The 15,000-nt window shown below is 44.8% G+C and overlaps 1 protein-coding gene across 6 annotated transcripts in view; it reads right to left on the bottom strand.

Moving 5' to 3' along the window:
• lrp1bb (low density lipoprotein receptor-related protein 1Bb) overlaps positions 1-15,000 on the bottom strand; it is a 302,617-nt gene that overhangs the window by 287,502 nt on the left and 115 nt on the right. For all 6 annotated transcript variants that reach the window (XR_004165369.2, XM_031582278.2, XM_031582280.2 and 3 more), the window contains exon 1: positions 14,772-15,000. This exon is cut by the window's right edge and continues 115 nt beyond it. Coding sequence is in view for 5 of the 6 variants with exons in the window: in XM_031582278.2 (XP_031438138.1) it covers positions 14,772-14,865 (94 nt within the window). In the remaining variant the exon portion in view is untranslated. The remainder of the gene's footprint in view (positions 1-14,771) is intronic.

The following is a 15,000-nucleotide window of genomic DNA, read 5'->3' as shown; positions in this document are numbered from 1 at the left end:
CACACTGCACCAGAACAACACCCACACACTCACCAAAATACCCCCCTCCACACACACACACACACACACACACAAACACACACACAAAAATACCCCTCTGCATCACACACACACACACACACACACAAACCACACACACTACACCAGAACAACACCCACACACACACCGAAATACCCCCTTCCATCACACACACACACATACACACACACACACACACACACACACACACACACACACCCAACACAGGTAGGAGGAAGGAATGCTCTGCTTCTGGAACAGGCTGACCGTGAAAGGAAAGGTAAGTCTGTCCAGACAGCAAAGTGAAATGACACACAGTTCATCTGAAGGAGGAAGAGAGACAAGCATGTTCTCGGAAAAAGAAAAGCATTGCTTCGGGTAAGGAAATGTTGACAACTGAAAGGGTTTCACAGTAAAAACAGAACATGAAGACTGGAGCGGTTCTGTTTCACCAAATACACAGAAGCAGATCCACGTCAATGCCAACTGCTATTCTGACACAGAACCGATGGATCTGGTTGAGGACCGACCCAGACCCGACCATCCACAAAAAAAAAAAAAAAAAAAAAAAACACTACGTTTGAATAACGCTAAGATGCAAGCAAACACCGGGTCCAAAATCTCTGACAGCTCCAATCAAATGCTGAAGTAGAGATATATAAATAAATACATAAACTTTATAAATTCCCAAAGCGCCTTGTGAGTCACCGATACTAACAAAGGCAACATGTCAACAACTGTCATTTCACTCTGAAAGATGCCCACTCATTACTAAGACAGGAGCCAGGATGGAAGACAATTTATTCATTAGGAAGAGCTGAAATATCTGACATGTTATATAAACCAGGACAAAATGATCTGTTGTTTGGTCTTGTATCTCTAATCAACGGTGTAACGAGGGCAACAACTCAAATATGCAGAAACATCGTTTCGACACAAAACATCTGTTAAGCGGGTTTAAAACGAAAACATCAAAAACTATTACCCCAAAAAATGATTGCACATCTCCTATTAACATATGAAATTAAATGAGTTGAGACAGAATAGTAAATAAATAAATAAATGCAATTTCCGTGGCCATGGGACACGGAGGCATTAGTCACAGTGTTGTGTTTACCAGACAATCTGTTGAATTCCAACAATGGTCCGCAATTACAGATCAACTCAGACGTCAGCGGCGGCGCACTGGAGTGCCTCTGAAGGGTTACCTTCACTTGCTAGTCATTAGGACCCCCGCCGATCGCATGCCTAACACTCTTGTTCCAACACGAATACAAAACCAACCAAAATCAAGTGCAATCACAGCCTGCCTTTGCCTCTGTGCTCTAACTCTCTCTTTCACACTCTCCCTCTATCCCCATCTCACTCTGACGTAGTCTCTCTCTCTCCCTCGCTCTATCTCTTTCTATATATATATCTGTTCTCTCTCTATCCCTCTCTCCCCCCCCCCCGCCCCCTCTTTACCCAAATCCCTCCACCTCTGCTCACTTCACCTGCTGTGGCGGTAGCCTTTGATTTGCTCCCCTACAAAGGCACAAGCTGTCTTAAGGAGGAAACAGAATATTACACTTAAATATAAAAACAAAGGCAGAAATAAAGTAAAAGAAAAACACCTCAAAGTCCTCCTGTCCTCGAGGACCGAAGGAGTGGCTTAAGAAGGAGCAGAAAAAAATTCACTGATTATTCTGTAACCTCCAGGGCTAAGGGTACAGAACATAACAAATATCCGGAGGAGGTGCTCACCCCTCTCCCACACGCCGCTCCGAGGAGCACCTCTCGCCAGCGGCGGCTTAGTGGGACGCCGACAGGAGGCGAGCTGAGCAGAAAATTGCGAGAATCAAAAAGGGGCTCAAAGCGCCAATCAAGTGAAACGTTGCTGAGGGTCTTTGCATAGCCTCTGTGCCGAGTTTCGCTGGTCTCAACCAACACTGAAACGTTATTACTCTGCGTCGGGCTCAACACACATAATGCCTTCATCTCACAGTTGAGTGCAGAGCGAGATGAATGTTCAAAAACAGGCCCGGTGCAGGGGCGGCTGCTTCAGTGTCTAGGGGCACACAGATACAAACAGCATGTGGTACACGAGCGCAGTCCTTAGTTGAACTAAGCACTTTTTACAATTGTGATAATATTGCAACTATCTAATATAATCACATAATTGCTGCACCACTGCTTAACACTAATACTACTACCACCACTACGGCCATTTGTTCTTCTTTATCATGGCTCCCTGCTCACTGCATTTTCCCAGTCACTAAAAATGGCCGCCATTAACACACTCTTAAAATAGACAACTCTGGATGCCTATGTGTTAAACAACTATAGTCCGGTCTCAAATCTTCCTCTTATATGTAAGATCATTGAGAAAGTTGTTTTCAATCATCCCAGCGATTTTTTGTTTAACTCAAGTGGTCATGTTGACATATTTCTAATCGGCCCTCCGGCCTCACCGCACCACTGAAACGGCTCTTATGGGCTGAATACTAATTCAGGTAAAAATGTCAGTTCTGGTTTTACTAGATCTCAGTGCTGCATTTGATTCTGTAGATCATAGTCTAGTGCTGGACAGGTTGGAAAATGGGGTAGGACACTCCAGAGCAGTGTTTAAATAGGCTTAGGTCTTATTAATCAGGCTGGACTTACCATTGGCAGAATCTGATAGGGTGGCTATGACATGATCAGGATCAGTTCTCAGACCTCTTCTGTTCAATCTGTATATGCTGCCTTTGGGCCAGACTCTACAGAATTGACGTTGATTACCATAGTTACGCAGATGATACACAGATATTGCTGTCTCTCTCACCAGAAGACTACTGCTCAATCGTCTCACCGTGTCAGTGTGTGGAGCGAATAAATAATTGGATGAGCCAACATTTTGATTCAATTAAACAAGGACAAAACGGAGATTATTATGTTTGGCAGCAAGGAGAAGAACATTAGTATTAGTAAACACCTAGATTCTCTGGCTCTGAAAAACAAATCTTCGAGTACTAATAGACTCAGATGTCACCTTCACCAGCCTTTTCAAAAGCCATCTCCCTTTCTCTCTCTCTCTCTCTCTCTCTCTCTCTCTCTCTCTCTTTCTCTTTCTCCCTCTCTCCTTCTCTCTCTCTCTCTCCTGTTCTCTTACTCGGCTGTGTTTCCCTCTCCCTCCTCCCTCTCTCTAAATTAGGTTTACGTACAATACAATAATACAAAAAAGACAAGTATAAAACAATAGTATATAATAACGCAATAATAAAATAGACAGAGTCAACAAGTATAGCGTGCACACACACACACACACACACACACACACACACACACACTCACACACACACACACACAGCCTTCTATCATCTCAAAGATATAGCCAGAATCAAAGGTTTGCTGTCCCAAAAAGACCAACAGAAGCTCATCCATGCTTTTAGCTCCTGTAGGGTGGACTACTGTAATGGTCTCTTAACTGGACTTCCCAAGAAGACTATTAAACAGCTGCAGCTCATTCAGACTTCAGATACTGAGTGTAATCCAGGGCCAAGAGAACGGAGCACATTACTCCAGTACTAAAATCTTTACACTGGCTTCCAGTTAGTTACAGAACAGATTTTAAAGCGCTGCTATTAGTCTATAAATCTCTGAATGGTTCAGGCCCAAAATACATTTCTGATATGATAGAATACAAACCGAGTAAGGGCTCTTAGATCCACAAACTCAGGTCAGGTAGTAGAGCCCAGAGTCCAGACTAAACATGATGAAGCAGCATTTAGCTGCTATGCAGCATGCAACTAGAACAAACTGGCAGAAGATCTTAGATGTGGCCCCAAATGTAAATCCAGGTTTTAAAAAATGGTCTTTTCCTGTGCCTCCGATTCAGCTCTAAAACTTGCACTCTATTCTTACTGCACTTTAATTCTGGAAGTAGTCATTCCCAACGGGGAAGTGACTTCTCGGGCTTATGGCTAAGCTCTGTTGGCAGGCCTACCTTTAGGCTCTCTTCTCAGGCTAAGCTTTGGGGCCTTTGTCTAAAAACTGATCTTTCTGGCTCTATTGGGCTCTAGTGCGGATCATATCAGGGGTTCTATTCTGGCTCTATTGGGCTCTAGTGCGGATCATATTAAGGGTTCTATTCTGGCTCTATTGGGCTCTAGTGCGGATCATATTAAGGGTTCTATTCTGGCTCTATTGGGATCTAGTGCGGATCATATTAAGGGTTCTATTCTGGCTCTATTGGGCTCTAGTGCGGATCATATCAGGGGTTCTATTCTGGCTCTATTGGGCTCTAGTGTTTTGCTCTATGGTTCCACTATGTTTTTATTCTACCTTATGTACTTTGTACTTTCTTTCATCTTTATTATTTGTTTGTCTTGTATTGTTTTATTTATGTAAAGCACATTGAAACACCTCTATGCATAAAATATGCTAAATAAATAAACTTGCCTTACTACTACTACTGCTACTACTACTACTACTATTAGTATTACTACAATTACCTCTACTAATGCTACTGTTACTGCTGCTGCTACTGCTACTGCTACTGCTACTGCTACTACTGCTACTGCTACTGCTACTGCTACTACTACTACTACTACTTCTACTACTACTACTACTGCTACTGCTACTACTGCTACTGCTGCTACTGCTACTGCTACTGCTACTGCTACTGCTGCTACTGCTACTGCTACTGCTACTGCTACTACTACTACTACTACTTCTACTACTACTACTACTGCTACTGCTACTACTGCTACTGCTGCTACTGCTACTGCTACTGCTACTACTACTACTGCTACTGCTACTACTGCTACTGCTACTGCTACTACTACTACTACTACTTCTACTACTACTACTACTGCTACTGCTACTACTGCTACTGCTACTACTGCTGCTGCTACTGCTACTACTAAGTACTGTACTACTGCTACTGCTACTGCTGCTACTGCTACTGCTACTACTGCTACTGCTACTGCTACTGCTACTACTAAGTACTGTACTACTGCTACTACTGCTACTGCTACTGCTACTACTGCTACTGCTACTGCTACTACTAAGTACTGTACTACTGTACGTTTTCGGGCACCCAGGGGCAGTGGTATGTAAATGTGAAAACTCTGTTCTGATTGTTTTTGGATGCCTTGAAGTGTACGACCTGATGGTGTGCTTATGTATTATAAAGAGAAAGCCTCCATCCTTTCTATCTGAACTCCAACCAGTCCACCTCAAAGATGAAACTACTGTCAGGCGTGCGCCGTTGACCTTCCCTGTCCTTTGCACACCTTTTGAAGCCTCTGTGTTTGCGGAGCCTCAAAGACAAACACAGTCCAACCCGACCATCAACAACCCCACTGCCCTGTCACAGCCCAGCCAAAATGACAGCAACCTTCCAGCCTTCCAGCGCTGCACTCCGCTAACATGCACTCTGGCTACTGGACTGAGACAATCACTGCCTGATGAAAAGCGCAGGGGAGTGGGAAAAGATTGGGTGTGTGCTGTCTTCCTTACATCCTCTATATTTTATGTTATATCCTTCTCTCTCTTTATCCATCATTCTCCCCATCTTTTATTCCTCCTCTTATTCTCTCAGTGCCTCTCTCTCTCCTTCTTGCCGTCCCTTTCTCCATCTTGCTCTCTCTCCCTCTTCTACCTCTCTCTCCTTCCTCTCCCTTCCTCTATCGCTCCCTCTTCTCCTTTTCTCCCTTGTTCTCTCTGTCTGAAAGGTACTGAATGTTATTTGAGAGGTGTGTTCTGTATATCTGGCAAGAACGGGCTTGATGTGGATGACAGGGAGAGGCCTGTTGTTTGTGTTGAGTCTCAAGCACTCTCTCCCCCGATCAGAACCGACACGGAACCCAAATCCGGCACAGATCAAGGCCCGGCTCTGGCCCGGTTCAGGCACACGTACACCGCCATCTGGGTCAAACCCAGTTTGAAGTCGTCTCGTTTCGGAGCGCTGATGTGCAAGGCAGAGGTGGGTGGATCGGGGTGGGGGAGGGGGGGGGGGTGTGGTGGTGACAGGGTGGGGTGGAGTGAACATGTCCTCCTAGTCCCAGAGATGGAGAGAGAGAGAGAGAGAGAGAGGAAAAAAAAACACAAAGAAAGTCTGGTGTCTAATGATGACAAAAGCGGGGTGAGAAACAAACAAAGAAATCTCAGCGCAGTGGGTGGCACACAGATAGAGAGAGTAAGAACGCAGAGAGAGAAAGAGGGAGAGATCGAGAGAGAGAGAGAGAAAGAGAGCGATGCAACACTGATATTAGACTAACAGGAGCCACCTGTGTGAGACAAAATAACAGAGCGACAGGCAAGACAACCTTCCGGAAAGGAGAAGAAATGGCACATAATCACCAAAACAAAACATGTGCCGGACCCAAACGGAGACAGAAAGAGAGGGCTGCCTAGGCTTGAACCGTAGCTGTGAGGGACAAGATTGGTATTTAATGACTAAGCAAAGACATGGTGGAGTAAGTTGCGCGCTGGCCAAGACCATATCGGCTCACACGCTAGCCAAAGCCTGTGAAGCAGCCGGGCCAAATTACAAATAACCGTCAATCAGTCAGACAAAATGCAAGTGCCCAGCTCAATCACTGACTGAAGTATTTCAGCATGGTTCAATCCAACACCTCCTCCAATAGCACACACACACACACGTGCGCACACACGCACGCACACACGCACGCACACACGCACAAACACATGCACACACACACATGCACGCACACAACCACAGACACGCACGCACACGCACACACACACACACACACACGCACACGCACACGCACACGCACACGCACACGCACATACATAAATTACACATACATACACACACACACACACAAACACACCCTGCAACACTGCCTACCACCACTGGGAAGGCGAGCACTCTCACCCTGCTGACCTGATTCGACTCCCCCGTCAGGCGACTTAGCGGGACACAGAGAGTAAAATCAAACTGGGCGTCCCTGATTCCAAAACTTAGTCAGCAAGGTTCCGGCCCCCCCATCTCAGCGTTCCAAGGGCCGACACAGCACCGGCGGGCCCCCGCTCTCCTGGATTACATCACCCCCGTAGCAGAGGGTGGAGAGGGATGATGCGTATAATCCCTCCTCCACCTAAATCACCAGCTCCGCTCCTCTATCTATCCAGTCTTCCATACAATAGGCCTACCATAGCAGTCCACATCATACCACAGCATACCACAGCATACCATACCCAATGCACTTAAGAAAACAGTAATGTACAGAGCCATTGCATACTGGAATGTGCTCCCCTCATATGTGACTCTAACAAGAAATAAATGGGATTTCAAAAGGAAACTCAAGGCAGCTATAATTAGAAAGGAAATTATAGTAGATTAGATTACTATTTTAGGTATTTAAGGGATTTTAGGTATTATTTTACTTTTAATGTTGTTTTTTAAGTCTGTGTTTTTGTGATAATTGATCATGCTGTACTGCATTTGATGTATTTATGTATTTATATTGTATTGTAATATGTTTTGCCTGGACCCCAGGAAGAATAGTCTCCACCATGGTGTAGACTAATGGGGATCCTTAATAAACAATAATAATAACAATAACACCCCAGCATGCCATACCATACAACACCATACCATTCTGCTGGCTAGACCTCTTGCTTGGTGTGTGTGTGTGTGTGTGTGTGTGTGTGTGTGTGTGTGTGTGTGTTTGTTGTTTATTTATGCAGTGACAGTGTTATGTTTACTGACAGCTCCTATGTTTGAGTAGTGATTCACATCTCCAAGACTCTGCCCAAAGGCATTGTTCTCACCTCAGCTAAGGGTGCAATATGTTACAAGAAAGTTTTTATTTTGTATTATCTCTCTCTCTCTCTCGCTCTTTCTCACTCTCTCTCTCTCTCTCTCTCTCTCTCTCTCTCTCTCTCTTGGTTATGGTAGGAGGGGAAAAGTGACTTGAAATTTTATTCCAGCAGCACACAGCTTGAGGAGTAGGGTTCCAGAGGCATGCATAATCAACCCACACAACCGTCAAACCAGATTTGAATACGAATGAGTTTTGGATTACTGGCTGGTGTTGGCAATAAGTAATAGCACTGTTTAAATTATTCCATCAAAATTGACTTGCCCTGCAATGTGAGAATATGTATCTCTAACGCCTCATTTCAATGCTTTGGGTCTTTCAGAATAGATGTGTTGCTTTAAATTACCCCCTTGTATTTGCTATTTTATTCCTCTTTTTTCCCAGAACATTCCAGCAGCAGGCTTTTGGGCTTTGAATCAGTTGGTAAGTGCCAGGTGGCAGCTGAACTGGCTCCTCTGTAGTCTGGCTCAGTCACCAGGACTCGCAGCCAATGGCGACAGGCAGGGGGAGAGGCGGGGATGATGGGAAACGTAGTTTCACCTGCGTCTGCAAAACGCGAGGGAGATCTCGTCACTGGGAAGTCTGCCTCCCTCCACAGGTGTGCGGTGATACAGGTGTGTCACGTGTGCGCAGCGAGCCAGATGCACTCCACAGGGGAAGTCCTTGAGGCTTCACTTGTAGAAATGGGAAAAAAAAACTAAATAAAATAATATAATAAAATAATAACCTTGTTATTTCCATAGTGGATGGCAGAGGCATCCTTAGGCCCTCAATCACTCCGAAATAACAACTTAATCAGCAAGAAAAACAAAGCAGCCCAACTGAATCTGTGACGCCACTGCTGCAGACCGTCTCCTCTCTATCATATCTCCATGGTAAACTGATTGAGCAACAATTACCTCTCTCAATCATCCTACCTTAGGCTCTTCTGTTCAGCCCTTCAAAATAACACTCTGAATCAACAAAGCCAACAGAGGTTTACCATCGACATCATCATATATATTTAAGAGAGATGGCTGAGTCATCAAGTGGACACTTAATCAGTTTGTTTATACATTTCATATACTGTAGCCGGCCTCAAGTTTGTGTCACATAGTACATGTTTGTTAACCATGGAGGTCTTTTGGTACACAGCCCTTGAACATAAGTGGTTCTCCTCCACTGTATCTACTCTCAGTGACGGTTCTCCATCTCTGCGTGGGCAGCAAGGATACCTACGCCTGGAGATGCTAGCTTATATTCATCAAGGCTCTGGTCGGTGCACCCTCGTCATCCAGTGGGCTACAGATAATGGTGTGGCGGTTCTCCACCTCTGCGCGTGCAGCAAGGATTATCCGCCCGGAGATGCTAGTTCATATTCATCGAGGCTCTGGTGGGCAACACCCTCATCATCGAGTGGGCTACAGAAAACGGCATCCCTGAGCTGAGGTAGAAGCAATGACCAAATCTAGCCTATTCTACGCGATACTTGTACACGGGCGTCTGCTGACCGCACGGCACGGCTCCCCAGTCTGATCTCAGCTCCCCAATACCGTCTCTCAGAGGATTTTATATTGTTTTTTATATTATTTTTATTTTTGACTTCTGGTCCATTCGGTAGGCTATGCACTCTGTAAAACACTTTGGGCTCCCGCCAGAAAGGTGCTATGGACATATTATCATTATGGAAATTATATCATTATTATTATTTTTATTGTTGTTGTTGTTGTTGTTGTCTTGAACATCCATTCTGCACTGTTTTCATCCGTGCTTTATCATTAAGCTTTCTTCAAATGGGCCCATGCTGTGATTTGGTGTTTCAACATTATTGGATATCAATTATTTAATTACATTTCTTTTTCTGGCAACTTCAGTGTGGCCTTAATAAGGCTCTCCAATAACTCTCAAATAATGAAAAATAAAACATGAAAAAAGTGTGATACACACGCAAAAAAAAAACAGAGAGAGATTCATTAATCATACTACATATTATGTAGCAAACTTGAACACCTCGGTGTTGAATAATTCATTTGGGTTTGAACAGCACAAACAGACTGGCGCCTTCCACAACCAAAGGATAATTTGGGGGGAGACTGTCCCCCGTTGGTTGACAGCTGGGGAGATCTACGCCCCAAAGGATAATTTGGGGGGAGACTGAGTCTCGTGCTCCCCGTTGGAAGACAGCTGGGGAGATCCACACCTGCTGAGAGCCAGATCAGTCCAGGCCTCAACTGCAGTCTGGGATGGAAAACCATGTGTGCTCTTTTACTGCCATAGAATAGTAATCGTAACATCAGAGTTACAGTGCTACAATTGCTCTCCTCCCCAACGGACTGCTTGAGTGTGTTGAGTGTGCTGCCACAGAATGGCTGCCATCACATCAAAGATGGATGGGAAACATTTGTGGTTGTGTTGCCTATGTGAGGCTCTATAGGGGAAACATTCATTCACCTGTTCATTCATTCATTCATTCACCCATTCATTCACTTGTTCATTCAGTCATTCACTCATTCATTGTCCCGTTTATTCACTCATTCATTCACTCACTCATTCACCCATTCATTCATTCACTCATTCATTCACCTGTTTATTCACTCATTCATTCACTCGTTCGTTCACTCATTCATTCACCCATTCACCTACTCGTTCATTCACTCATGTATTCATTCACCCATTCATTCATTCTCTCGTTCATTCATTCATTCATTTATTTTTCATTTGTTCCTTCATTCATGCAACCAGGCAACAAAACACCATTCATCAATCAGTCAATCGATCAATCAACCAATGACCGTTCGTTCATTTGTACATTTATTAATTAATTAATTCAGTCATTCATTCAAAAATGAAAATCACTAAGAAGAGATGTACAGCTGCATTTTCCATTCACCACGGCTCACCCAGTTAACAGCTAACGAATGATAACGAACAAGTCCATGTGTGCATTTAACCAAATAATGACACCTAATGATTGTACTAATACTATGACAACACACTATTTCAGAGAAGTGCCTCAGCCCTTGGCTGGCAGTGGCTTCCATCTGGTCATCCATCCAGCTTCAGACTTGGCACAGCGTTTCAGACCAGTGCCAAAGAGCTGAGGAAACAATAAAGCGGAACAAAACAAATCTGCGCTTGAAAAGCCTCTAAATTATTGCTAAACGGAAAAATCTGCAGACTGCGGCCATCTTTGAAGAGGGATGAAGTGGAGGTAGATTGGGGTGGGGAGAAGGGGGGCTGGGGTGAGTCAATTTTAATGAGTCAGCCCTCTCTGGCCGCCGACTCCGACCCTAACTGGCAGTGGGACCAATGAAGCATGGGAAATGCCAGTGCCAAGCGAAACACGGCGAGTAACAGCCGCCCGTCTGCCCGCCATGCAGGTGCTGTCTGAATCACTTTTGTGAGGGGTGTGTGGAAGGTGCTGCTCTTAGAGAGAGAGGGAGAGAAAGATAGAGGGAGGGAGAGAGAGAGAGAGAGAGAAGGAGAGAGGGAGAGAGAGAGAGAGGAAATGTATAAGGGTTTAATAAAAGTCTGACGCAGCAGTCTGCTCCGTCATTTATTCCATCACTCAAACAGCCATGTAGCAGACAGCACCATCACCTCCAGCAGTTGAGTTTCTACAGAGCTAATCTGGGCCACACCTGCCATGGATCTATCAGATCGCTGGCCTTTCCTTCCTCGTTTCTTTCTATCTTTCTTTCTTTCTTTCTTTCTTTCTTTCTTCATTTCTACCTTCCTTTCTGTCTTTCATTCTTGGGAATAGCATTTAACAGGCACCATCGCTTGTAGGCACTGAGTCTCTGGGTCGGGTATGGTGCTGTTCTGCTAAATTGGCCTAACAGTCTCCCTTTACCTGTCCTCCATTCTGTGTTAGGAAGACCTTCTGCAGGCACCACCACACTTAACCACTGACTACATAATTAATCTGCTCCTAATCTAGTGCATATCTCCTAGAAAAAAGCATTTCTTTCTTGTTTGCATTCTGTCAATCAGTCTTTTTTTTCTTTCTTTCTTTCTTTCTTTCTTTCTTTCTATTTTTTTCTCTTTCTTTCGGTCTCCTCTGTGGGGTCGTATGTTCACAGGATTACCAGGTCAGCAGCAAGGATGGGGATGAAGGGAGGAAACCTTCCCCACGCAGCCAATTACCCAGCTGCAAGAGAAGGAACCACCTGAAGCTACAGGCACGGATTTCTACAGAGGTTATACCACACTGCAAATGAATGGGCTCTGAATGTTTGCGCAGAAATTGGCATACTGAGCTCGGCCGGCCGCCCTTAATGCAAACCAGCTCTGAAAACAGAACAGGAGACCGCTACAGAGGGTCAAGTCTTTAAATGGCCCAAAGAAAAACCACATCAGCGCTTCCTCCCTAAGTCAGCAGAATGTGTTACGTAACCCCTGAAGGTGACGCTTGTGCCCCCCGAACCCCCCCCCTCCCACACACACACACACACACACACACACACACACACACACACACATACACACCCGCAGAATTTACTTTTTTTTATTATGAGCGGGATCAACTTTCACCACATCAGGAGTTTGTGGGGGTAATTTTTTTTTTTTTTTTTTTAATCATCAAACCCCCTGAGTAATGTTTTCCTGCACTCTTTGGTGTTCCGAACTCAAAAAAGGGCCCCTCAAAAGAATCAAAACATTACCCTGTCTTTCATAACCACTCTTCCAAATGAGCTGACGATGGAGAGAATTAGAGGCCCCTGACAGTGCACATTTTCAACTGGCTACCCCACTTGTCTGTGGCTTTATTGACTCAGGACCAATTGCAGGTTCAACTCGCAGGTGGCCAATAAAGCAGCGGCGGCGGCCACAGATGTAATCTCATTTAATTAGCCTCTCGTGGCCGTCATCTGATTTCATTAAGAGATGACTGTCTAACCCACTTCCACCGAGCGGCGGAGCATGTTCTGGCCGGGCCAAAACCCGTGTTTCCAGTAACCTTGATTTATTTGCTGTGCACCGATGGGTGTCTAATGTTAAGAGGGATCGGCGGCAGGATGAAGAAAAGCTGCTCTGATTTAAGAAAAAATAAAAAAAATAAAAAAACAGAAGCGTTCTGCGTAAAGATAAACCATGGGTCAACTTCAATCATACCATTTTAGTGTTGAACCGACACTGAAAGCATCTGGCTGCCAGGAGTTGTCGGCGAGCGTTGATTGTGAAGGCACTGATGTGTTTGTGAAGGAGGACAAATTGCTATATGTGGCTACTACAACGGCAAAATATACAGAGTGGCCTTTGTCTGTCCATTCACACCAGACCTTATCATCAACATGTACTTGTACTCAGCACTTGTATCAGGGCAATGATTGATGTACTAGCTAGACATTTGTGCCAAGAGGTGTACATACAGACAATATTTGAAATAATAGCAATTCTCAGTGTCTCTCTCTCCCTCTCTGTGTCTGTATGGGAATTTGAAGGTGTGTGTGTGTAAGACAGAGAGACAGAGAGAGAGAGACAGACAGAGACAGACAGACAGTTGGTAACTTCAGCCATTCTAACAGCATGCCCCTCTGATAAATGCATGGCACACAATTAAGCAGCTGGGATACCCAGATAGGATAGAGTCAAACAAGCACCATGGTCTAGTGGAAAGAAAATTAAATTCTAATGTCGGAGAATTGTTTTAAAAAGATGGCATTGTGCGTGTCTTCAAAAGTGAGTAATCTGATTGAAGAAGACATGACAATATTCCTGCAATATGCTGCATTAAGGTCCACCGTGAATCCTAGAATACGGCTTAAGGCACCGCTCTTTAGGAAAGGAGTACAAAGGAAGGAAATATTAGGGCTGTTCGTCCCTTTCAAGCACTCTGTGATTTAGACAGAGAGACAGAGAGAGAAAGAGAGCGAAAGAGCGAGAGAGAGAGAGAGGAAGAAAGAGAGAGAGATCGCGCTCAAGCAGATGTGTGCTGTGCGGGAGTGCGTCAGGATTTAAGTTCGATGCATTCATCCGTGTCTCCCATAAAACATCCAAAACCTATAGGCAGCACTGGTCTTCGTTTGGCCATAAATGCCATCCTACCGTTACTATAACTGGACCCGGACCAATAAATCATCATTACAGCTTAAATTTCCAACAATGACTCTCTCTTGCTGCAGAAGCATCTTGAAAACACTTGTGTTAGAGATTTCACTCTTCAGAACAAAACGCCCGCTTTTACTGCGAGCAGTTTTCATGAGCATTTTCCAGAGACCACTGACCTCCGTGGGTGGCACTGATAGTTTGAAATAAGGAGAAGCCGAATCGTGCTCTATGTGATAAAATACTTAAACCTACCATAAAACACATCTGCTATGTGCTAACTTGTCATAAATTGCAGCAATTGTAGCCTATATGGAGTTCTTTTTCAGGAGGTACTGTGGTAACCATACTACCTGTCTCAGTAACACTACGTGAAATAAGACGTTTTGATCAAATTCTGCACCAAAAATAAATACCATTCCGAGCGGCTAATTTTGCATGCACGCTTCTGTGCATTCACAAGGTGGGCTATTGACCGCATGTCACTGCATCGGTTTCGGAGCAGTCTACCTGCTGCATGCAAAAAAAAAATCTGCCGTATTTGCATCACACAGGCAGTCTACCCCTAAGTTGAGCTTGTTGTTTCACTCGTGTATATGCCTCAACCCGGTCTTATTCAATGGTCCACAAGCGACAGCTTTCCACGACACGGCGCTGAAACACTCGGTGCGTGTCAATTAACAGCTCTAGAAGGAACCAGAATACGTAACACAAATCACCTCTGAAAACTGACAGACTTAAAAGACCAAAGACTTGTCAAGAGATAATACTAACACTCCTCAAATGAATGATGCTTCACTGAGGGTTGGTACCAATCAAAGCGTCACAACGACAAAAGTGCAGCACGCCAGCATCTGCAAGTTTCATCGTTACGTTACGCGATATCGGTATCCGCTCTCCGTGTATCTTACCTGTCTCTGGTGCTCCGACCCCGGACGCTTCAGCGTGTGAATATATATCCCCGAATCCCAGAATGACGAGAAAGACAAGGATCAATTCGGACATCGTTGCCGAGTGAGGGCGAGGGATCACTGCACTTCTCTGACTGAGGTCCCGCTTCGGCCTCCAGTCGAGTGCCGTTCTCGGAGGATGTCAAGGGAGAATTGTGTGCGAAGCGGACCAGCCCTTCTTCTCTCCTCG

Source organism: Clupea harengus, chromosome 2 (genome assembly GCF_900700415.2).
Source record: "Clupea harengus chromosome 2, Ch_v2.0.2, whole genome shotgun sequence".
NCBI lineage: Eukaryota > Metazoa > Chordata > Actinopteri > Clupeiformes > Clupeidae > Clupea > Clupea harengus.
Note: the sequence above shows the minus strand (reverse complement) of the source record. Positions and strands in the feature narration are given on the sequence as shown.